This window comes from Heterocephalus glaber, unplaced genomic scaffold, assembly GCF_053883595.1.
Source record: "Heterocephalus glaber isolate CG9 unplaced genomic scaffold, H.glaber_assembly_v1.0 deba00001781, whole genome shotgun sequence".
Taxonomy (NCBI): domain Eukaryota; kingdom Metazoa; phylum Chordata; class Mammalia; order Rodentia; family Bathyergidae; genus Heterocephalus; species Heterocephalus glaber.
Window position 1 is genome coordinate 4665535 of NW_028258467.1, and position 23161 is coordinate 4688695.

Below are 23161 nucleotides of genomic sequence, written 5' to 3' on the forward strand. Positions count from 1 at the left end.
AACCCAAAATACAAAGAGAAGAAGGGAGAACAGCTCCCAAGCCCACCGGTCTGCCTGATTCCCCCCACCTCCTCTCACCTGATCCACAAGCAGCTGAGCCAGCTCTGGCTCACGCTGTCTCAGATCACTGAGCTTCCTGATGAGTGTATGCCTGTAACAGGAAATCACAGACCAGTCAGCTTGGGCTGAGCACAAATGCCTCCATCTTCATATCCCAGCCACCTCTCTGAGATGTGAGCAGACCCTTCTACAAAGTGCAACAGGTCTGTCAAGTATGAAAAGGTACATAAAAGTTAGCTGTAAGTGACCTTTACGTGATGATTCTATACCCTGAAAGCCCGAAATAATCAGTTAAGAGTTTCAGTGTTAAAAAATACAGGAAGGGGCTGGGATTTAGCTCAGTGGTTCCGCAGCCTGCCTCGCAAGCACAAGGACCCGAGTTCGATCCCTGGTACCAAAAAACCAAAAACAAACGGGAAGGCAGATGTGCAACAAAACATATACTAACACTTCGGGTTCATCTGTGAAGACCATAAAGGTGATACGTTTGTTTTTTTTTGTTACCGGAGATCGAACTCAGGACCCTGAGCCTGCAACGCAGGCGGTGGAACCACTGAGCCAAACCCCTGGGCCAAGGTGATACTTTCTTAAATTAATCCAGCTGATTCATTTACATTAATAGATTATGTTAAAAGATTTTTTTTGTACCCTTCAGAAAACAAGTAGGCTGGACTCCTACCTTATTCCTTGGATCAAATTTCTGGAAATATTAAAGGTACAAATTTAGCTCATAAAAGCCTAATACCGTGCTGGGGGCATGGCTCAGTGGTAGAGCAGCTGCCTAGCATGTACCAGGCCCCAGGTTAGATCCCACTATTGCCAAAAGAAAAATTTTATAATTTCAGAAGGGGAAGGACTTTCCAAATAAAATGGGAGTACGCCCTTGAAGGGGCTATTTGGATCCTAGCTTTTTCCTGTTATATTTTGCTTCCTGGCTGCCATGAAGGAAACAGCTTCAAACCACCATGCACTCCCTGCCACATTATGCCTCACGACAACTGACCATAGAATGAAATCCCCGACTCTGTAATCCAAAACAAGTGTTTCCTGCTTCCAAATTATTTCTAAGATATTTTGTCATAGTGATGATAAGCTAACACAGGTCTCCTCTCTTAATAGTCATCCAATTGCATACAAGCTTACTGACTGTCCTTAGTCTTATACTCCACAGTGAAAGATGAACACATCCAGCTAGGCGCAGTGGCGCACTCCTATAATCCCAGCACTCAGGAGGCTGAGGCAGGAGAATTGCCATGAGTTCAACACCAGCCCTGGCTACATAGTGAGTTCAAGACCAGCCTGAACTGCATAGCAAGACCCTGTCTCAAAAACCACAACACAACACATCACCCACATAGGGTTTGTAAGGACTCCTGGCAGGTCAGAAGAGGGCCTAGGCTATACCTGGGGTTGATCTCTAGCGTGGGCTGCAGGAGCTGCGCACGCTCCTCCTGAGTCCTGGCTAGCTGCTGCATACGCAAGAAGTGCCGGGCGGCCCCCATCTCTAGCACAGTCACCATAGCAGGGTGGGTGTCCAGGCGGAGAGTCACCTGCAAGCATGACCAGAGTGGGGCTGAGAGGGATCTCAGGGAGGGGAACAAGGGATGAAGCTCTCCCAGACCATCAAATAGGCAGGATCTCCAGGACAGCCCCTAACCACCTGAAGCCAACCTTCCTCCCTCCCTCACCATCATCCGTATCAGCCCAGTTGGGGGCTCCTGCCTCGTCCCCAAAAGCACTGAAGCTCTGTCTTGCCTACACTCTTCTGTAAGGGTCCGCAGCACTGGTGGTGCAGAATTCCACCTCCTGGCTTGGGCTAAAGAAGCATCTTGTCCGCCAGCCAGCCACTGAAGGGGAGGCAACTCTTGAGCTCTGATTCAAACCCCAGCTCCCTTTAGTTGTGATTATTTCATCAAACTGGAGACAACAGTTACCTAAGGCCTAACAACCTGGAATCTGTAAAGCAGGGATACCATGTGTTTTAGAGGCAGGAGCCACCGTGGAGTACTGTCTGCACATCTTGCCAGGAATTCCTTCTCTTCTGGCCAAGGCCACCCCTTGTCTTGCTGCCTCCTGGGCCTGCCTTAGCCCAACATGCACTGCAGCCTCTCCCTTGGGGGCCACTTCTACATATGGCCCTGAACCAGTGCCCTGCACAGGACACCCCTTTGTTGGTGTGTCCTTCTTTGCTCTGAGCTAGACTAGCTGGTGCTGAGCTCTTGGAAGCTTACCTGGAACCCCACTAAGTCCCCAAATCAGAACATAAGCTCCTCTCAAGCTAGGGTGGTAAGTCCCTTCCTCGGAACTCCCACTTTAGCCACTGCAGGTCCCATAGGGTCCAGACTAGGCTGGCCCCAGATTGCTCTGCTTCCATTCACACACTAGTTGTGGGCTGCTCTTCTACTTCCTCAGCTCCTGGTGCTGAGGGGAATGAGAGCCAGGCCCTGATCTCCCTGCCTCTGCAGGCTCCTGCGCTTCACATAGCCAAATGTATGTGCAGCCAAACGTATGTGCAGGAGAGGGGATATGTGGCCACATCTGAGCATGGGAACATGGACCTGCATGGTCTCCACCTGACATCACAGGCTTCTGCTTCTGGGCAAAGGCCCAACAGGCCAGCTACTTGGAGCTGAAGCGGGCCTGTGATAGGGACAAGGACCAGGTGGCCAGGTGGTAGCCCATCCCAGGAAGGTCTCACCTTCACATTGGTGACTCGAGACCCCAGTACGTTCCGCATCCAGGCCATCAGCTCCTCTGTCTCCTTCTCAGATAGGCACTCACCAGCTGCAGAAGAGCAGGCATGAGTGAGCCCAGGGGCCATGACCTGCAGCCCTGCTGCAAAGGCATGTCCCGAGGACTCTCTCCAATCTGCATGAACAGAGATAAGCTCATTTCATCTATAGAAAATTTCAAGATGTTGCTCTCCATTGCCTGCAGCCCAGGTAATTTTTTCAGAGGCTTAAAAAGTCAATTTGGAGTCTCGTAGGAAGTTTGGTCATCTGCAGGAGCCACCATGGAAGCAACAGTGGAAGGACTCCTGGGACTCAATGTTTTCCATGAATAGTTTCCAAGCAGCATCTTTCATAGGTTGGTGGCCCCAGACCCAAGAAAGAAAAGAAATCCTGTGTAAATCCACAGGAAGGCTGGACAGGCCCTACATGTCAGTCCCTACCACCCCACCCAGCTCTGCCAGTCCCCCATGCTCTAGAGAAAGTAAGGAGCTGACCTGGGGATGCGTCCTCAAACTTCTCTTCCTTGTAGTGATCAACAACTATGTCTGTCTCCACAGAAATCAGCTTCTTCTTGTCAAACTCACGAAGGTGCAGCAAGGTGAGCTCATCGAACTGCTCATAGCAGAAGAGGACCTGCAGATGCCCCAGACCCTCCATCAAGCCCACAGCAGAAGAATGGACAGCCGCTGGGGATGCTGGGGGCTCCTGGACTTGAGTGACATTTTACCCAAAGGTTCTGAGAGAGGCTCTAGCTGTCTTGGCAGCAGAAACACTATTCATACATGAACGTACCCATCACCACCTGTGAGAAACAGTCACTTGGGAGGTGAACCCCTGCCTTGCACCATGTTGCCTTCCAGGCCTAGAGCCTGTTTTCCACTAAGCACAGAGTTGGGGGGTTCACATCTGTCCCTCAGTGTGCCCTGCAGGCAGCCCTGTCCCTTACCCACCTCTGTGTTTTTCTGCTTCATAGCCTCATAGTAGGGTGAGTGTTCGGCCAAGTGCCGGGTGGGGGCACACAGGTAATAGATATTGCGGGTACCGGCCTGCATACGGCTGGCGTAGTCTGAAAGGCTGGCCAGCTGCCCAGCGGGCAGTGCCGAGGACTCGTAGCGCAACAGCTTCGCAATCTCCTCCTATGGACAGATACAGGGAAAGTCATTGCTGGATCCAGGTCCTGGCTCTGAGTGTCTCCTGGTCCATGGGCCATAGCCTTTCTGAAGCCTGGGGTTTCTGGTTCCCTGAGGGCAGCACTCGACTCTCAGACCATCCTTGTTCTGCCCATGAGACCCCATCTGAAGAGCCAAAAGGCCCTCTGGAAGCACCTTCTCCCTCAGGTGCCCCAAGGTCTGAGAGCTGTGCATACCCCATCTAGGAGTGGCCAGAACTTGCCCATGGTAGGCCCTGTTCCTGACCCGAGTCGTTTCACTCTGTCCTCAGTGTCAATCCATGTGGGCACCTGGACATAGGCATGAAGTCCACCTTTTCCTGCCTTCCTCACAGCCAGAAGTGGCTGGGACGAGCTCTGGCAAGTGGGATATAAGTCCCAGCGGGCCTAGAGCAGGAGGAGTAGAGGCAGATGAGACTGCTGGGGTCTATGTGGGCTGCATTGGAAGAAGGAGCAGCACCAAGATGGGAGTTTGGCCTTTGGTGTCACCAGCCCAGACACTGTCTTATCTAAGCCCTGTCATCTCTAAAAGTCATGGCACAGAAGGGTGGCAGGGAATATGGGAACTTGGGGAAAGAGTACACAGGATACCCTGGGAAAGTTTCAAATGAAAGTGCCATGCCTGGGACTGAGGTAGACAGAGGCAGACACAGAGAGGGAATGACATGGGTCAGGAACCACCTGGCGAGCAGCTGTGCCCACACCCATGGGCACCTCCCGGTCCTCACTGATAAGCTCACATGTGCTCCACATGTATGAAGCACTTGGAAAAGGTCCTCGCATACAGTGAATGCTACTAGATGCTATTAAGTAAAAACAAGATGAATGAGGAGGGGGATCTTAGGCCAGTACAATGAGCTCCAGGGTGACCTGCGGAAGAGCTGGTGAGCCTTCCTCATGCATTTGGCACTCTACCCCACCTCTTCTCATGGCCTAAAGCTCAACCTCCTTGGGACCCCAAATGTATGGTTGCCCCCTTCCCTTGCCACTGTTTGGGACAGCAAATGCATAGGGCTATCATGGTGCCAGCTAAGACCAGCCCCAGTGGGGGTGGGGTGCTGCTCCTATAGGAAGCTCCTGGGGGCTGGGGTGAAAGATGTTCTGGAACGAGACAGTGGTGGACTCTGCATATCACCGTGGGTGTCCTAAATGTCACTGAGTTCTAACAGGATGACATTTATGGACATAATGGTATACAAATGATATCTCAAAAACAATCAAGAATCTTTAAGGAATCAACATATAATGTTTCAGCAATTACCTGCTTGATTAACTGAACTACTGGCTCCAATAGCACAGTATTAAAGGACTTCTATCCGTTAGACAATAATATCCCTACCAAAGACAACTGCACTCCCTTCCCTGACCCTGGGACTCAGATATTTTAACTTACAATGCCTTTCTGTGGTGTCCCCGCCCTCCAAGACAGTGTGCACCCTCTTCCTGCCAACTTCAGGGCCAGGAAGAAGAGGCTCAGTCCTTTAGTCATGAGCACAGGATCCACGAGGCAAGGGTACAGACATGTGTGGACCATGTGCTGGGCCTGCTATGTGACATCAGAGGCCTAGAAGCCCAATGGCCTGATCACAAACCCTGACAACAATGGTCAGGTGCCCTGCTGCCCTGTCACTATGTCAAAGGAGGCCTCTACTAACTTCCTCTGCGGCCCCAGGGCTGAGGCAGATGGAGAAAGGCTCAGAAATCCAGCTCTACAGCTGTGTGTGGTGACACACAGTTGTAATACCAGTACTCAGGAGGCAAAACACAAAGACAAAAACAAAACAGCGCTCTACCTTGACCTCCTGCTCTGTGGTGGTCACGATGCCCTCCCTCATAAACAAGCTGTAATCTTCAAAAAACTTTGCATATTTCTCAGGATCTTTTTTACTCTGGTCAATGAAGAACTTTATCAGCCTCTGCTGTAGAACATCCCGGAGTTTCCTACAGAAAAAGAGTGTCTGTGATGCAAAAGGGCCAAAAGGGTAGAGAAGTGTTCAGCCCACCAGTAACCAAAGACCCAAGACCAGCAGTACCACTGGGGCCAAAGTGAAAAAACAATGAGTTGAAGACTCCCAGTGGAGTGCACCACCCCCTGTAGGTGGGAATGCAGACTGGCAGCCTCTCAGTGAGACCAACTGAATAAGACACCTTGAAATCATTCTTCCCTTTGTGCACCAGTTTTTCCAGCTGCAGGGATGGCACCTATGAAATAATTAGTATACCAAAATGTACAGCTCAGGACTTTAACTGTAACACATAAGATATAAAATTAGTATGAACAAACCTGGTATTTGGGAAATGTGAACAATGGCTAGGAAGAATTGGGTGTGGGGGGGGATACGAGGGATTGAACTCCGGACCTTGCACTTGTGAAGCAGGCAGTGGCACCAGTGAGCTAAATCCCCGGCTAGGAAGAATTTTTTTCTGTGATGGGGACTGAACCTAGGCCTTACACATGCTAGGACTACATTCCCAGTCTTCATTATTTATTTTGATTCTCAAATTGTCCCCGACAGGTGGGAGTCCCTTTGAGCTGGCTGCTGTTCCTCTGACAAGTCTCTTCAAGCACTGAGCACCTCTGCAGCATGAGGTGCCCCAGGCTCTTCTCCTTTGCTGCACCAGCTGTGAGCACCATGGCTTGCTCTGCAGAGCCCTGGCTGCCCCAGTGGACAGATCTGCACTGGGATGCTGGAATGCTGGTTGCTACTGGGGTGTCACTGCTCCTAGCTCTCCTGGTATGGAGCATAGGAATATGGACATGTGTATGTACAAGTGCACACCTCTGTCCACATTTCCTATTGAGTTCCCCCAAGTACCTCCAATATTAAGCTGGTACCACTGGGATATTATGGTCTATGTTTGAAACACCCTTTTAATGTTGAGAAGTCTGTGTCTTGTTATAGTCTTAACATGGTTTTTACCTATTTTGTTACCTAATATAATTACCTATTTGATCTATTCCCCTCCACATACCCAATCTATCATGGCCACTGCCCTCCCTGTGGGACGCAGTCACCTGTTTGGCTGTGACACTGTCTGCCCACCTCCATGCATATACTTTCCTCTTCTCCTGGACTCCACTCAGGTGTCCTCCTCACCCTGCCTCTGAATGACACTTTCCCTGTGCTGTATCCTACACCCCATCCTGGGCTGCTGGGACCCCTTACAGGTGAGAACAGCTGCCCTGTCTTGCTCTGCCCTGTGCCTCATGGACAAGTAACTCAGGATATGACTGCAGGAAGAAAAGCTTAAATAAATTTAGGCATACTTGTTCTCCTGTGCTGGATTGTAAAGGAACTATGTATGTTGCAATTTAACTTTTGTAAAGGAAAGGAGAAAAAAATAAGAAGGAAACATGCTTGTGATCCCATTAATAAAGTGAGTCCTAATTTTGGCTCCTTGCATGACACTGCAGTAAATACTCTGATCCACAGAATTCCAACTTTGAAGGTTACAGTATCATACATTGTATTCAGAATATGTCCGGCTGTACTGCTCACACACAGCATGTGGTACTGGTCTTGACATGCAGCCTTTGCATGCATATGTGCTGTGCTGTGATTTATGTGTCAGGAGTTTCCTGGTTTCTCTTTTACAACGGGCACTTCCTCACGTCCTTCAGATTACCAAAAGTGTGAGTATTAATGGCCAGGCAGTAGTGCATCCATTTTAGCCTGTTTCTCCCCTCTGAACTCTGGATTTGCTGGCGGTGCACCTCAATGGTAAAGCACTTGCCTAGCATGTTCAAGCTCCTAGGTTCAACACCCAGTACCAGAAAAAAATGAATAAGATTATTAACCCTTAAAGAGGCCTATATAAATTATAACATTTAAATATCATAAATAAATACACTGCATGTGTGAAAAAGACTGACATTTACATTGCTTCAAAATACCACTTCACACGATATTCATCAAAGATAAAGGGGAGAGGGCCGGGGATTTAGCTCAGTGGTTCCACTGCCTGCCTCGCAAGCAGAAGGACCCGAGTTCAATCCCTGAGTACCAAAAAAAAAAAAGATAAAGGGGAGAATCACTAACTGGAGAAACCTGACAGACACTCCCTTAACCAAGTATATCAAAGTGAATATCACCAGCTACTGGACAGGTAGAAAGACCATCCTTGAGCTCTTTATAGGAATATCAGACAATCATGAACGCAAGGCCATGCCACAGAAGGCCTGGCCTGGTCTCTGAAAGCCTGGGCACTAGCCTTGCCTATGAGAATGAAGGTCCTATAGATGTGGGCATGGTTCCTTTTCTTCTGTGGACAATGAGTGTCTGCACAGTCCTGAGGACAGATGGTGGTGGCGGCACAGCCCTACTGAACCCTGGCTCTGAGCTATGCAGAAAGAAGGGTATTCTTGTTGGCTGGAAGCACTGATCACCTGGCAGTGGTGGAACAGGAGGAAGATACCTTGCTCTCCAAGGATCCACAAAGAAAATGCTCTTTGCATAGTGGTTTCTAAGTCTTCATTTCTTCAGATTCTTTCAAAACTTCTCATAAAGCAGACTTTTTGGATTAAGATGACCAGTACACTGACAATCTCACAACACATGCAGTGACAAGGTGCCCAGATGCCACGCCTGCAGCATGGCACGGCAGACAGCCCAGCCTTAGGTGCTGGGCCATAACCAGAACATGCATGCAGGTTCCTCTATGGATAACCATGACTAAACTGCAACCTGATCCCCGCAACTATGATGTGCGGAAGTAGCGGCTGCAGCATAGAGGATGAAGGGCTATCTGAGAAGGGCTCAGCACAACTTGTGGTGGAGAATAAATACTAATGCCACAGGCAGGATGGGGAGATAAGAGATGCAGCCACTTCAGCCCCTGGGATTCCAAGAGCCACATCCAGCCAGCTTCTTCATTTCACTGGAGCTTCCTGAACCCAGGTCAGCTTTACCCTGTTTTGGAGTCTTCTCTTGCCTCACCCAGCCCCAGACCCGGTGCCTGGCATCTCCCTGACTGTGACTCATACCTGGCTACGCAATGGGGATAGGTCACAAGTGGGAGCACCTCCCAATACCAGGAATAATTCTTCAGCACCAGCCCCAACCCTTTCCGCTAACATAAAACAAAGCAAAGAGGAACACCTCCCCCACCCCCAGGACGCATGGTACACTTGGCACCTTCATGCAAATATACCAACCAAAGCATGCTGCCACTAACCACAGAAAATCGCCACCATACAGCCCAGAAATGCCCTGCCATGGTTAGCATGTGCACTGCCCAAGGGCAATCTAGGCAATGCCACCAAGGAAACAGTTGCCAGTACTGGTGAAATGCACTGAGGCCCTTTTTAAAATGTATTATACAATATATTTGTATTCAATGAGAAAAATAACTTCCTAATCATATGAGATTGGATTAACTAGGCATATCCATGCAATTTGCTACCATGTAATTAAAAAAACTGTTTCACGGGCCGGGGATTTAGCTCAGTGGTTTTGTCACCTGCTGCACAAGCGCAAGGACTGAGTTCGATCCCCAGTATCCAAAAAACCCCCCCAAAACAGTTTCCCCCTAAAGCAGCACTGAAAAGTACCCAAAATCAAGTACTTACTATGTAGGAAAGAAAGAAACAATAATATAAATATAATTTCAATTATGTTAAAAAAAAAACAAAAACACTGGCCGGGGATTTAGCTCAGTGGTTCTGGTGCCTGCCTCACAAGTGCAAGGTCCCGAGTTCCATCCCCGGTACCAAAAACAAAACAAAACAAAAAAAACACTAAAATATCCACATGGAGGGAGCCAATTTTTAAAAACAGTACTAGGGGGCCGGGGATTTAGCTCAGTGGTTTCGCTGCCCTCTGCGCATGCGCAAGGACCCAAGTTTGATCCCCGGTACCCCCCAAAAAAAAAAACAGTACTAGGGGGGCTGGGACTTAGCTCAGTGGTTCCGCTGCCTGGCACGCAAGCGCAAGGTCCAGAGTTCCATCTCCGGTACCAAAAAAAAGAATTAAAAACAGTACTAGGGATTAGGCCCAGAGCCTTCATAATGAACTGCATCTGCAGCCTTTAAAATTTTTTTTTGCTAAAACATGAGAAAAGGAAAAAATGGAAACAAAGTCTTTATAAGTAGGGAAGGGTGGAGGGGGTGAAGGGAGGGCAGGGGAATGGGGAAAATATAAGAACCAAGATACATCATGTAAAGGTACAAGATCCCAGTGATGAACGTAACTGTATTGTATACCTAAAATGTACCAATAAACTTAATCAAAAAAATAAATTTTTTTTTTCTTCTAGACAGTCTAAGTCACTAAACTGTCCAGGCTGGGCTTGAACTTGCAATCCTCCTGCCTTAGCTTCCCAGAATGCTGGGATTACAGGTGTGTGCCATCATCCTGCATGGTGGGATCTACTTCTGAAGATGAGTGGGGAAAGGAAGTCCTGGGCAGCATATGCCCAGCAGTCACTGGTCAGCTCCAGTCCATAGCACCTGGCTGAGAGGGACCTGGGATTTGATCTGGGCATCATCTTGCCATGCCCAGTGGCACAGCACATGGCCACCCTGATCACCATGCTCTGTCCATGCAGGAACCACACAAAGATGGAAGAGAGGGCCAGGGATTTAGCTCAGTGGTTTCACCACCTGCTGTGCAAGTGCAAGGACCCGAGTTGATCCCCAGTACCAAAAAAAAAAAAAGATGGAAGAGAAACTGCTGATTCAACTTGTTGTAAGCCTGTGAGGCACTTTAATGCTATGTCTTATTCTTTTTTTTTTAAATTATTTTATTGGTACATTTTAGGTATACGTTTACATTTATCATTGGGTGCTTGTACCTGTACATGATGTATCTTGGTTATTTTTTCCCCCATTACCTGTGTGCCCTTCACCCCCTCTGCCCTTCCCTATTTACATAGATTTTGTTTCCATTTTTTTTGCTTTTCTCTTAATTTTTCCTTTCCCTTTTTTCCTTTCCCCTTCCCCTCCCACCACCCCTACACCTTTGGACCTTTTCCTATTTTAAATTATCAATTATTTGTTTTAATCATTTTAATCCTTATTTACACTTTCAGTTTCTCACACTAGAGAAACTATTTGGTATTTACACATGTGTGTCCTATTTATTTCGCTTAAGAGTATGGCCTCAAGGGCCAGGGATTTAGCTCACTGGTTCCGTCGCCTGCCCTGCAAGCACAAGGACCCAAGTTCGATCTCTGGTACCAAAAAAAAAAAAAAAAAAAAGAGTATGGCCTCAATGTGCATCCATGTAGCTATAAATGACTCTAGTTTCTCATTCTTTATGGCTGAGTAGTACTCTATTTTATTAAAAAACCACATCTTCTTTATCCAGTTTCCAGTTGATGGGTACTTGGGCTGTTTCCAAGTTTTAGCTATTACAAACTGTGCCACTATAAACATGGGCGCACATATATCTCTGTGGTACGATTCTTTTAATTCTTTGGGGAAGATCCCCAGCAGGGGAATAGCTGGGTCAAATGGGACTTGCAGTCCTAGTTCTTTGAGGTATCTCCATATTGATTTCCACAGTGGTTGCACCAGTCTGCACTCCCACCAACAATGGAGAAGGGTTCCTTTCTCTCCACACCCCCACCAGCATTTGTTATAGGTTGATTTCTTGATAGCAGCCATTCTTTCTGGGGTGAGGTGGAATCTCAGTGTTGTTTTCATCTTCATCTCTCGAATGGCTATGTCTTGTTCTTTATGAGCAATTCAAAGACTTTAAGGCCATATATCCAGTGTGGCTTTTGTCCCATGAACTAAGTCTAAAACCTGCCCCTATCTGGCCACCTCTAGGTTAGGACTGGGTGAGCTATGCGTCCTTTAAGAAAAAATATCATTTTCACTAAGAAAATAGCCAGTAAGTACAGTTTTCAATAAAGATCATCTAGAAAAAAAAAAAAAAAGATCATCTGGAGAGTGTGGTGCCAGAGTGAGTGAGGTGAAGATATGAATAGAGAATCTTGAGCCCTGGTACAGCTGCGCGGGCCACCTCTCTCTGGCCCCAAGTGTGACCAGCCAGTCCCAAATTCCTCTTTGGGCCAGGGATTTAGCTCAGTGGTTTCACCGCCTGCTGTGCAAGCACAAGGACCTGAGTTCAATCCTCGGTACCAAAAAAAAAAAAAAAAAAATTCCTCTGGACCACAGAATGAGTTGCTTAGGAGTGGAGTGGGCCTCAGAGGCCAGTACAGGCACCCATAGGGCTCTCAAGAGGCCCCAGGCCTGGCCTCACATTCCTTATACCTTACTCTTGGATCTCTATGCCTAGCCATAGGGTGGCGGGACAGCTGGGCAGGGACGGCCTGGTTCTTACTAGGACTCAGACTGCCTGCCTGTGGCTTACCTGATGAGGGCACTCTCTTGCAGGAGCTCCCGGCTGAGATTTAGGGGGATGTCCTCGCTGTCCACCACACCTGAGAAGGACAGGGTAAGTCAGGGCTCCCCATGCCTGTGACCTATCAACCACCACTCATATCCTCCTTGCTCTTAACTGGCCCTTCCTCTACAGCCTGGCCCTATATGGACCTTATGAGGTAAGAGTCGCCTCACATCGGGAGGGTATAGCCTGGGGATGAGACACATCTTAAGGGCAGGGGTGTGGCCCTGTACGGGGTGTGTGTCTGTGGCCTCAGAAGTCCTTCGACGTTCGGCAAACGTACCTTGGATTTTACCTTTAACATTCTTTTGTTCTGAGACAGTGCCTCATAATGTAGTTCAGGCTGCCCCTGAACTCACCATGTAGCCTAGGCTGGCCTCAAACTTGCAGCATTCCTCCTGCCTCAGCCTCCCAACTGCTGGAATTACATGTATGTGCCACATGCTTGGCTCAAAAAGTACAAAGTTAACATTCAAAAATCAATAGCACTGTTTTACACAAATAACAAACTCACTGAGAAAGAAATTAGAGAAACAATACCTTTCACGATAGCACCAAAGAAAATGAAATACTTTGGAATCAATATAACAAAGGAAGTAAAAGATCTTTACATTAAAATCTATAGGCCAGGGATTTAGCTCAGTGGTTCCACCGCCTGCCTCGAAAGTGGAAGGACCAGAGGGAAGGACCAGAGTTTGCTCCCGGTAACAAAAACAAAAACAAACAAAAAAATTATAGTACTCTTGGGCTGGGGATTTAGCTCAGTGGTTCTGCCGCCTGCCTCGCAAGCACAACATCCCGAGTTCAATCCCCAGTACCAGAAAAAAAAAAAAAATTTGGACTCTGAAAAAGAATATCAAAGAAGATATCAAAAAGTGGAAAGAGGGGCCAGGGATTTAGCTCAGTGTTTTTGCCACCTGTTGCACAAGCGCAAGAACCCAAGTTCGATCCCCGGTACCAAAAAAGAAAAAGAAGTGGAAAAGTATCTCCTGCTCCAGGGTAGGAAGAACAAATATAGTGAAAATGGCCATACTCTCCAAATTGTTACACAGATTTAATGTAATCCCAATCAAAATACCAGTAGCATACCTCACAGAACTGGAGAAAACAATCCTAAAATTCATTTGGAATCAGAAGAGACATAGAATAGCAAAAACAATTCTGGGCAACAAAGGCAATGCAAGGAGTATCACCATCCCTGACTTGAAATTATACTACAGAGCCACTATCATAAAAATAAAAAAAAAACCAGACCTGAGGATCAGTGGAACAGATTAGAAGATACAAAAAAACACCAAAAACACTCAGCTACCTTATCTTTGACAAAGGGGCCAAACATGTCCACTGGAAGAAAGATAGCCTTTTTAATAAGTAATGTTGGAAAAACTGGCTTTCTATATGCCAAAGACTAAACTAGACCCATATCTCTCACCACGCACTAAGCTAAAATCAAAATGGATCAAAGATTAAGATAGAAATACTAAATCTACTGAAAGAGAGAATAGGCAGAACTCTTGTGGACACAGATGCAGGAAAGGATTTTATGAACAAAACCTCAATTGCACAAGAAATAAAACAAAGAATCAACAACTGGACACCTGGCTTGCAAGCACGAGAACCTAAGTTTGATCCCCAGTAGCGCCCCCCCCCCAATAAAAGATATGGGCTGCGGGTTTAGCTCAGTGGCACTGGGCCTGCCTTGCAAATGCAAGGTCTTGAGTTTGATCCCCAGTTCCAAAGAAAAAAAACCGAACAAAACAAAACAAAAACTGGGATCTTATCCTATTAAAAAGCTTTTGCAGGGGCTGGGGATTTAGCTCAGTGGTTTTGTTCTATTCCTGGTACCAAAAACAAACAAAAAAGCTTTTGCATAGCAAAGGAAATCACTAACAGAACGAAGAGACAACCCACAGAGTTGGAAAAAAATTGTAACCAGTTGTTCTTCAGACAGAAGACCAATATCTAGAACATACAAAGAATTAAAATAATCAGACCCCCAAATTTAAAGACCCAATCTAAAACTGGGCACCTGAAATGAACAGATACTTCTCAGATGAAAGTACAAATGACAAATCAGAGTATGAAAAAATGTTCAACATCACTGGTAATTTGAGAGATACAAATTAAAACAACACTGAGATTCCATCTCACTCCAGAAAGAATGCCTGTTATCAAGAAATCAACCAACAACAAATGTTGGCGCACTAGGGATTTAGCTCAGTGGTTCCACCACCTGCCTCGCAAGTGCAAGGTTCCAAGTTCGATTCCCAGTACCAAAAAAATAAAAAAATCTAAACAAATGTTGGCGGGGTTATTGGGAAAAAGGAACCCTTCTCCACCGTTGGTGGGAGTGTAGACCTGTGCAACCACTGCGGAAATCAGTGTGGAGACTCCTCAGAAAACTAGGATTAGGGATCCCATTTGACCCAGCTATTCCCCTCCTGGGTATCTTCCCAAGAGAATTAAAAGCATCATACCACAGTGATATATGTGCCCCCATGTTTATAGCGGCACAATTTGTAATAGTTAAATCTTGGAAACAGCCCAAATGCTAACTTTTGGATACAAAAGACGTAGGTTTTTTAATACAATGGAATACTACTCAGCCATAAAGGATAAACTTGAGACATTTATAGCTAAATGGATGCACCTGAGATATACTCCAAGTGAAATAAATCAAACACACATGTATAAATATCATTGTCTCTCTGGTGTGAGAAACTGAAATGTAAATAAGGACCAAAATGCATAACAGATATTGTGAAATAGGAAGAAACTGTTCAAAAGCAAAAAGTACTAGGGAGGGGGAAAGGAAGGAAAGAAAAAGAAAAAAAAATGAGAAAAGGAAAAAATGGAAACAAAGCTATTGTGAATGAAGGGGAGAGAGGTTGAAGGGAGGTGAGGGGAATAGGGAAAAACAGATGTACAGATACAAATTTCCTATGATGAATGTGATCATTATATATAATATAAATTGTACCAATAAAATAAAAAAACCTAACTATGTAGTGCACAGTGTGCCTTTGTGATACAAAGTTCTAAATGCTGAATTCTTTACTAAACTCAAATCTCAAGTTCAACTCAATTAATGCATAAATCTGACCCTTATATAAAATTTCAAAACCCTAAATAAACTCAACTCAATACCCTCTTATCCTCTAATCAGCCAGCACTGGTGCTGAGGCCGGGAAGCTTCCTGGGGACTCTGCGCAGCCTTCCCCTGGCCGCCATACCTCGGATGAAGCGCAGCCACTTGGGCAGGATGTCTGCAGCCTTGGTCTGAATCAGAACCTTTCGGCTATACAGCGCAACACTGGAGCCCAGCTCCCTGCTCACATCAAACATGGATGGTTTCTGGGGGCAAGGAAAGATAAGGTCAGGTGGCAATAGTAGAAATGTATATCAGCCACAGGGAGGCAGAGCGTGATGACAAGATGCCAGAAAGCCAGCCCTGCCAAAGGCTGCCCTGGGTAATGAACCCAGTGGGCAAGAAAGGCCAGAGGAGACAATGCTTCATCGGAAGCCTTAAGTCCAGACAAAATACCCCCACCACACTGGGGCTTGTGGGGGAGGGATGGCTTGTCTAGGCAGCTGCTGCCCTCCCCAAGCCACTCCCTGCATAGGATGTAAAATACTGAAGACTGCATGTCCCAGAGATAGACCCAAACCTTGCTAGGGGTCAGGAGACCAAAGGCCATAGGCAGCTCACTGCCTATCTGTGTATGGCCTAAGGATGATTTTTACATTTTTTTTTATTTTTTATTTATTTATTTTTTTGGTGCCGGGGATCAAACTTGGGTCCTTGCACTTGTGCAGCAGGCGGCGAAACCACTGAGCTAAATTCCCGGACCAATTTTTACATTTTTAAATCGTTAGAGAAAAAAAAAATCAAATAGGACTATTTCAAGACATGTGAAAAGGCAGGGAATTTAATTTTTAGTGTCTACAGGTTCACTGGCACCCTGCCTCGTTGATTTGCTGTGGCACTGTCCAAGGCGCTTTCTAGTCAGGGCAGCAGGCCTGGCAATTACCATGGGGACTGCATGGCAGAAAAGCCAAACTCTGTTTCCTGAGCCCTCACAGAAGAGGCCTGCTAGTGCCTACTCTGCATTGGTACTAGGTTCTGTCACAGTCTGGGCTCTCACCTGGAGGTCCCCAGAAGCTGAGACTCAGCATCTCTACCTAGTTCCAGAGGATGCTGAGACACAGGTGAAGGCAGGAAGGCTGGAGGAAGCCTTGAACAGGCCTCTCTGCTGTAGGACTCAGCTGGGCTTCTATGTGTCCCCATGAGCCAGGGAGAAGCACACAGAGGGCACAGGCACTGGCACTGTGGACCTGCCACAGCCCTCCTAGGACATCTACTGAAAATTGCACTGTATGGCCAGGCTGGCTGAGAGACCCCAGCAGCTATTCCTACAGCTCCTCCCTGATACTCTAGGCCAGTCCATCTCCAAGTGCCAGCACCCAGGCTTGCATGAAAGACGTCACATAAAATGTTCCTTCACCGTGCACAAGTAGTGGGAGACTGAAATTACCAATGCTCCACACCCAGAGGCTCTGCTTTCTTTCACTCTAATCCTGCCAAGTACTGCTGTGGGATACTGGCACACTCCTGGCACACTATGGCATTTGGGGACACTGCTGTGGCTGTGAAAATGCCCTGGCTCGAGGGCCAGTGGGGTGCCTGGGGGCTGTGTTGGGGTAAGTTGAGCACTTCACCGTCTCTGGCACATAGAAGATACTCCGGATGTTGAGTGGTGCATCTGTCTTGTAGTGCAGGGTGTAGCGGGGCTTATCATAGGCCTGGGCAATGTAGCGGTAGAACTGCTCATGCTGCAACTCATTGAGTTCCTTGGGCTCCATCATCCAGATGGCCTAGAAAGGGAGATCAATGGGGAGATAGCATATTTGAAATATCTTCCCAATGACTGCATGGAGTAAACTAGTAGAGCACATGCCCCTGGAGTGGCCTCCTGGCACAGACGGGCAGGTTCCTAGGGGCAGACTCCTCCCTCCAGCTCCACCTCCTCCAGGGTTAGGGTAGGGGCAAGGGAGACACATAAAAGGCTCTGGAACAAATGCCTCCAGTATAGGGTTAGGAGGTGATGAGGAGGGGGTAGAGTTCAGGGTAATAGATAATGACACTGTCTACTCCTGGGCAGGCTGAAGAAAATGGGGTCCATTCTTTCAGTAGAGTATCATTCAGTCATGAAAAGGAACAAAGTACTGATATATGCTAAAACACAGCTGAACCTTGAGAACATTAAGCTCAGTGAAAAAAGCCAGATCCCAGAGGCCATGTAGTATATGATTCCATCTATATGAAATGTCCAAAGCAACAAAGAAAGTAGACTGTGGATGCCAGGGGCCAGGGAAGGGGGAGCAGGAGGGAGTGCCTGAGGACAAGGCTGCTTTCAGGTGTGAAAAAAATGTTCTTGGGCCGGGGATTTAGCTCAGTGGTTCCGCAGCCTGCCTTGCAAGCACAAGGACCTGAGTCCGATCCCCGGTACCAAAAAAAAGTTCTTACACTGGTGGTGGAGGAAACTGCATAACACAGAATGCACTAAAGACTACCAGACTACATACTGATCTGTGAGTGTGTGGATCACACCTCATGACCTCTGAGCCCTCCTGGTGGCTGTGTGCAGACTGAGGTATGCTGGGGTCAAGAACCCTGCTCCCTCTCATGTCATCTACGGTCCTCCACCCCCAAATACATGCCAGGCAGCTCAGGGCCTCACCTGCAAGGTGTTAATGCGTCTTCCATTGAGGTACAGGGGGAAGCTGATGAAGTTACTATATTTTGTCACCACATCTGCAGGAGACAGAGACAACAGTGAAGACCTGAGGGTCCAAGGTGAGCACATGCCTGCTAGGAAGGGTTGATCCATGCTGTGTCATTTCATATCTGCAAGACCAGGGTGCAGTAGACTCCTGTGCCCCCCAGGTCACACAGTGGGTAGCAGAACTTGAAGAAAAAGCTGACCTTTTGGGGCCAGGTCCACCATGAGGCTGTGAGGCCCTCTGGAGGAAGGGGACCCACCTGATGGGCTAATGCTATGTACAGGAAGTGCTCAGCAATCTTAACAAACACTCAATAAGATCCAGAAGAAGACAGCCCACAGAAGGACTTGCTTCCCTCTGGCTCTCAGGAACGCCTAGGGTCAGAAGCTCCACCATGCAGGTACTGGAGGCCCTGAGATCTCACAGCAGAACAAACGTCACCAAAAGCACCATTTATAAGATTGAAGGCGGTGCCCTGTGTGCTGTAAGCCTTTCCTTCAAGGTCCCCAGCACAGAGCTAGTGGGGGCTCCATCCACCAACTCAGAGGCCAAACACTGAAGTTTAGACTTGCTCAACTGTGCCCACATGCTGCTCATGCAGGTGGAGCCTGGTGAATGTGCTTGTGCCCACCCCTCCAGGGCCCAGCTCCCTCACCTCGAACCCGGGCCTCGCTGGCGAACTCTCTGCAGTCTGATTTGAGGTGGATGATAATTTTGGTCCCAGTTCTAACACCTGAAGCTTCAGCGATTTCAAACACTCCAGAGCTACGGCACAAGGGGAAGGATCAGCCAGTTCCACACATCACTACCTAAAACCCTTGTATGGTAAATCCAGTGCTATTGTTGGAATTTTCCCAAGGTGGAATACAGAGAAGGCAGTCCCCCGGGTGGGCCCCAGCAGAGCCTCTCAGGCCACCAAACGCACATGAGGGAAGAGGACCACTGGCTGTAGTATCGTGAGTCCCCCATCTACCTTGGCAATCTCCTAGGAGAACCTCCTGGGCCTGTGTGACTCAACAGGCCCAGGGCGTTGGGACCTGGCCCAGCTCACATGGGCACCAGATAGCTGAGGAATAAAAGCCCACCCGCTGTGTTGTTTCCGACTCTGGTAGAGGCTGGGATAAGAGGGGCAGAGAGCACTTCAGAAGTGCAGGGACAAGTTACACCCCAGGTGGGGCCTCACTGACACCTGGCTATGTCCACAATGAACACTGCTTTCATGGAATTTATGGGCCCTCAGTCTAGATGGGGTCAGGTACAAGCTGCACTGGGGCCAAATTCTTGTCCCTGGGGTACTGCTAGATGCAGCAGTATATAAATAAAAGATGAAGTTTTAAGGCCAAAAATTTGGCTAAGGTACCATTTTCCTCAAATACCTCCTGGAGTTGTTTTAGAGTATCTAACTACCCAGGTGTGGTGGCGCATGCCTGTAATCCCAGCCTCGGGAGGCTGAAACAGGAGGATCACCACCAGTTTGAGGCTTGCCTGAGCTACAGAGTGAGACCCTATCTCAAAAACAAACAAACAAAAAACAAACAAAAATCCACCTAATCACCCTGTCAGACAAGACATCGTCTCTAGTATCTCAGAGAGGATACTGGCCTGCCCAGACAGAAACAGGTGACAAGGCCACTCCATCCATAGAGAAGCCCCAGGCAGATGTGCCCTCTGAGCCTAGCTTGGTTGTGACAAAGAGGCTGGAGAAGAATGCTCAGCGGGGGAATGGGAGAAAAGCCATCCCACTGAGTGGAGCTCAACCTGGACAGGCCAGCACTGCAGAGCCTAATTACCAGCCACGGGCCTTTTAGGATCCCAAAGGAACTGCCTCCCCAAAGTAGGAGCCAGACTTCATGTGAACAGCTCATAACACACCTGTTTGCATTTCCTCAGTTTCCAAATTTAGTGGTAATTTCCAATTTGCACATCAGGTAATACTTGACTCCAAGTCCCTGTGTGAGGTGGGTTTGTCCCTCACTTACTCACCCATCTGAAAGCCATTGGTAGCCTAGGCTTCCCGGAGCCGCAGAGCGGGAATAGACCTCCACTCTATCAGCCACCATGAAAGCTGAGTAGAAACCCACTCCAAACTGGCCAATGATCTTGCTGCTGGCCTCTGCTTGGTCCTGTAGTGCTTCCAGAAAGGCCTGTGGTGGCAAAGGCTGGTCAGGAGGAGGCTGCTCCCTTCTGCACTGGAGCCGGCATACATGACTTCTATACATGTTCCTTCAGCACAGGCCAGGAATCAACCACATAGACATCCCACCCACCCCACCCTCGACACTTTATACATAAAGAACTAAGTAATGCTGGGAATAGTGGCACATGCCTGTAATTCCAGCACTAGGGAGGCTGAGGCAGGAGGATCACCGCAAGTTCAAGGCCAGCCTGTACTACAAAGTGAGACCCTGTCTCAACCGCCCCCAAATTAAAAATTAAAATAATAAAGAAGTAAGCGCCCTCTCCAGGCCATCTGTATCAAGTACATGCAGCATGGGAAAGTGCTAAATAATGTTTTTTATTTCTGGTACCGGGGATCAAACTCAGGACCTTGCACTTGCCAGGCAGGTGCGGCACCACTGAACTACATCCCCAGCCCTGAAAGTACCAAATAATGACTTTGCAGAAAAGCATCGGGAGGTGGTATGGCATGTTCTAGACTCAGACAGCAATGAACATATAGACTATGATTTGTAGCTCTGGACAGAGTGCCCACTTCAACCCTTTCATGTATAAAATGTACAACGTACACACTACCAGAAACTACTAGAAGTTCCTGTGACACTGAAGTGAAACAGGGTCACTCACCTGATCGTGTTGTTTCTCTATCTGGCTCCCAGGGCCACTCTACATGACAGACTGGGCCTGTGCTTACCTTTGAGCCTGACCTGGCAATCGTGCCTAGGTTGGATACCAGCTCCTCCTGTGTCATACCGATGCCAGTGTCCTGAGGAAAGAGACACTAAATGCCAAACACAGCTCTGAGAACTGGGGTGAGGGCTGCAGTCAGTGCCTCTGTGCCACAGAGCTCCTCTAATGCCACCAGCCTGTGCTCAGAGGGGCACATCTGCCTGGGGCTTCTCCACAGATGGAATGGCCTTGTCACCCATTTCTGTCTGAGCAGGCTAGCATTCTCTCTGAGGTACTTGGAGATGATGTCTGTCTGACAGAATGATCAGTGGACACAGATGGCTTCACTGACACCAGCCAGATAAGCCAGGAAGCACACCCTATGCTCATCAGAAAAGCCCAAATCCAGGCACGTCAGCCCCACCTCCTCAGAGAAAACTGGAAGGGGTGGGAGGAACTGACATTAAAACAATCCACATAGGGCCAGGGATTTAGCTCAGTGTTGCCTCCGCCTGGCTTGCAAGTGCAAGGTCCCACAAGTTGGATCCCGGTACCAAAAAAAACAAACAAAAAAAACCCCACAACACATGGCAGGACCTAGGTTCCATTCTAGCACCAAAAATAAGAATGAACAAAAGCTGATCCTAAGAAGAAAATACCAAATCAGCAACTCAGAGGAAAATGTGTAGCATCTATTACTGAGGTGAGGCCCTGTCCACACTCCCTCTCTAGCTCTGGTTCCCTCCTTTGGTGGCTGTCCTGGCAGATGCAAGGACTATAGGTCCTTGGGAGAAGCAGGTAAGGGGACACCTGCTGCCCTCACCAGTGCTGACCCAGAGCAACTGTAGCTCTCACTGGGGGCAGAAGCTCTTCCCCTCCTGCAGCAAGTTGCTGTAATCTCAATGCTAGTGTCCTCCAGGTGATGGTGACAGGAGCTGGGACTTTGGGAGGTGCAGGTCATGAGTTATTGTCCTTAGGAATAGGATTAGTGAGGCCTCAGGGACAGTGGATTTAGCTCAGTGGTTCTGCTGCCTGCCTCACAAGCGCAAGAACCTGAGTTCGATCCCTGGTAGCAAAAAAAAAAAAAAATGAGGCCTCCAAGCCAGGCACGGTGGTGCATGCCTGTAATTCCAGCACTTGGGAGGCTGATGCGGGAGGACGGTTTTGACTTTGAGGCCAGTTTGGGGTACACATAGTGAGTTCAAGAACAGCCTGAATTACACAGTGAGATCCTGTCTCGACCCCTCACCCCCCAAAAAGAGAGGCCTTCAGCAAGATTGTTTGTCCCTTCTGGCAAATGAGGATACACAGAAAGACACCACATCTGCTGGCAATTTGACCGAGGATTTCCTAGTCTCCAGAACTGTAGTAAATAACTTTTGTTTATAAATTACCCAGCCTGCTGGACATGGTGGCATACACCTATAATCTGAGCACTTGGGAGGCTGAGGCAGGAGGATTACCATGGATTCCAGGCTAGCCAGGGCTACATAGTGAGTTTAAGGCCAGTCTGAACTACATATTGAGACCTTGTCTCAAACAAACAAACAAACAAGCAAACAAACCCAAAATAAAACAAAACAGGGCCAAGGATTTAGTTCAGCCTCACTAGACTGCCACTGCCTCAAAAGCGCCAAGATCCTGAGTTCCGATTCCTGGTACCAAAACAAAACAACCCAGCCTAAGATATGTTGTAACAACATCCCAAACAGATTAAGACACAGGCTGAGGTACCTGTGAAAACTCAAGGAAGGCTGTTTCTATTTCAGAGTCCAGCTGGGTCCCACTTAAAGTTCCTCCCGCCCCATCATGATAACCTAAGTGTACCCAGCTCGCCCTTGCTATGCCATGCAGAATATCTTAAATAGGGCAGTTTCCCACCAAGCTACCATCAACTTCTGAACTGGGTTAAAAAAAAACACCCAGAGCAGTTTCTGCTTGGTTCTAGGAGGTCATCTAAATGTTTCATTCTGAGAACAGGACGCAGGGGGACCTGAGGCCTTGTGATCAACAAAGGACACACAGGCACAGTGCCAGACAAGAATTTCAACAATACTCGACCTATAGCACAGGATGAGACACTGTGCAGGAACCAAATCCCATCACTGCCGTTACTGCAGTACACTCAAGCATGTGGCACAGGCCTCAGGACCCAACACAGGAGGGGAAGTAGAACTAGAACACCAAGGGGGGGTTCTAGTGAATTCTGAGATGCTGGC

General features: G+C 47.9%; 1 protein-coding gene across 2 annotated transcripts in view; it reads right to left on the reverse strand.

The window, feature by feature from the left end:
• Positions 1-23161, reverse strand: part of Trap1 (TNF receptor associated protein 1) — a 53139-nt gene that overhangs the window by 314 nt on the left and 29664 nt on the right. The window contains exons 5-17 of one of the 2 annotated variants that reach the window (XM_004864762.4): positions 20968-21039; positions 20079-20239; positions 18751-18860; positions 18053-18126; positions 17031-17186; positions 15545-15665; positions 12279-12348; positions 5754-5901; positions 3743-3928; positions 3287-3425; positions 2759-2844; positions 1465-1610; positions 79-151 (exon numbers count right to left, since the gene is read on the reverse strand). In XM_004864762.4, coding sequence (XP_004864819.3) covers positions 79-151; positions 1465-1610; positions 2759-2844; positions 3287-3425; positions 3743-3928; positions 5754-5901; positions 12279-12348; positions 15545-15665; positions 17031-17186; positions 18053-18126; positions 18751-18860; positions 20079-20239; positions 20968-21039 — 1542 coding nt within the window. The remainder of the gene's footprint in view (positions 1-78; positions 152-1464; positions 1611-2758; positions 2845-3286; positions 3426-3742; positions 3929-5753; positions 5902-12278; positions 12349-15544; positions 15666-17030; positions 17187-18052; positions 18127-18750; positions 18861-20078; positions 20240-20967; positions 21040-23161) is intronic. The other variant, XM_087202979.1, reaches the window with a different exon arrangement.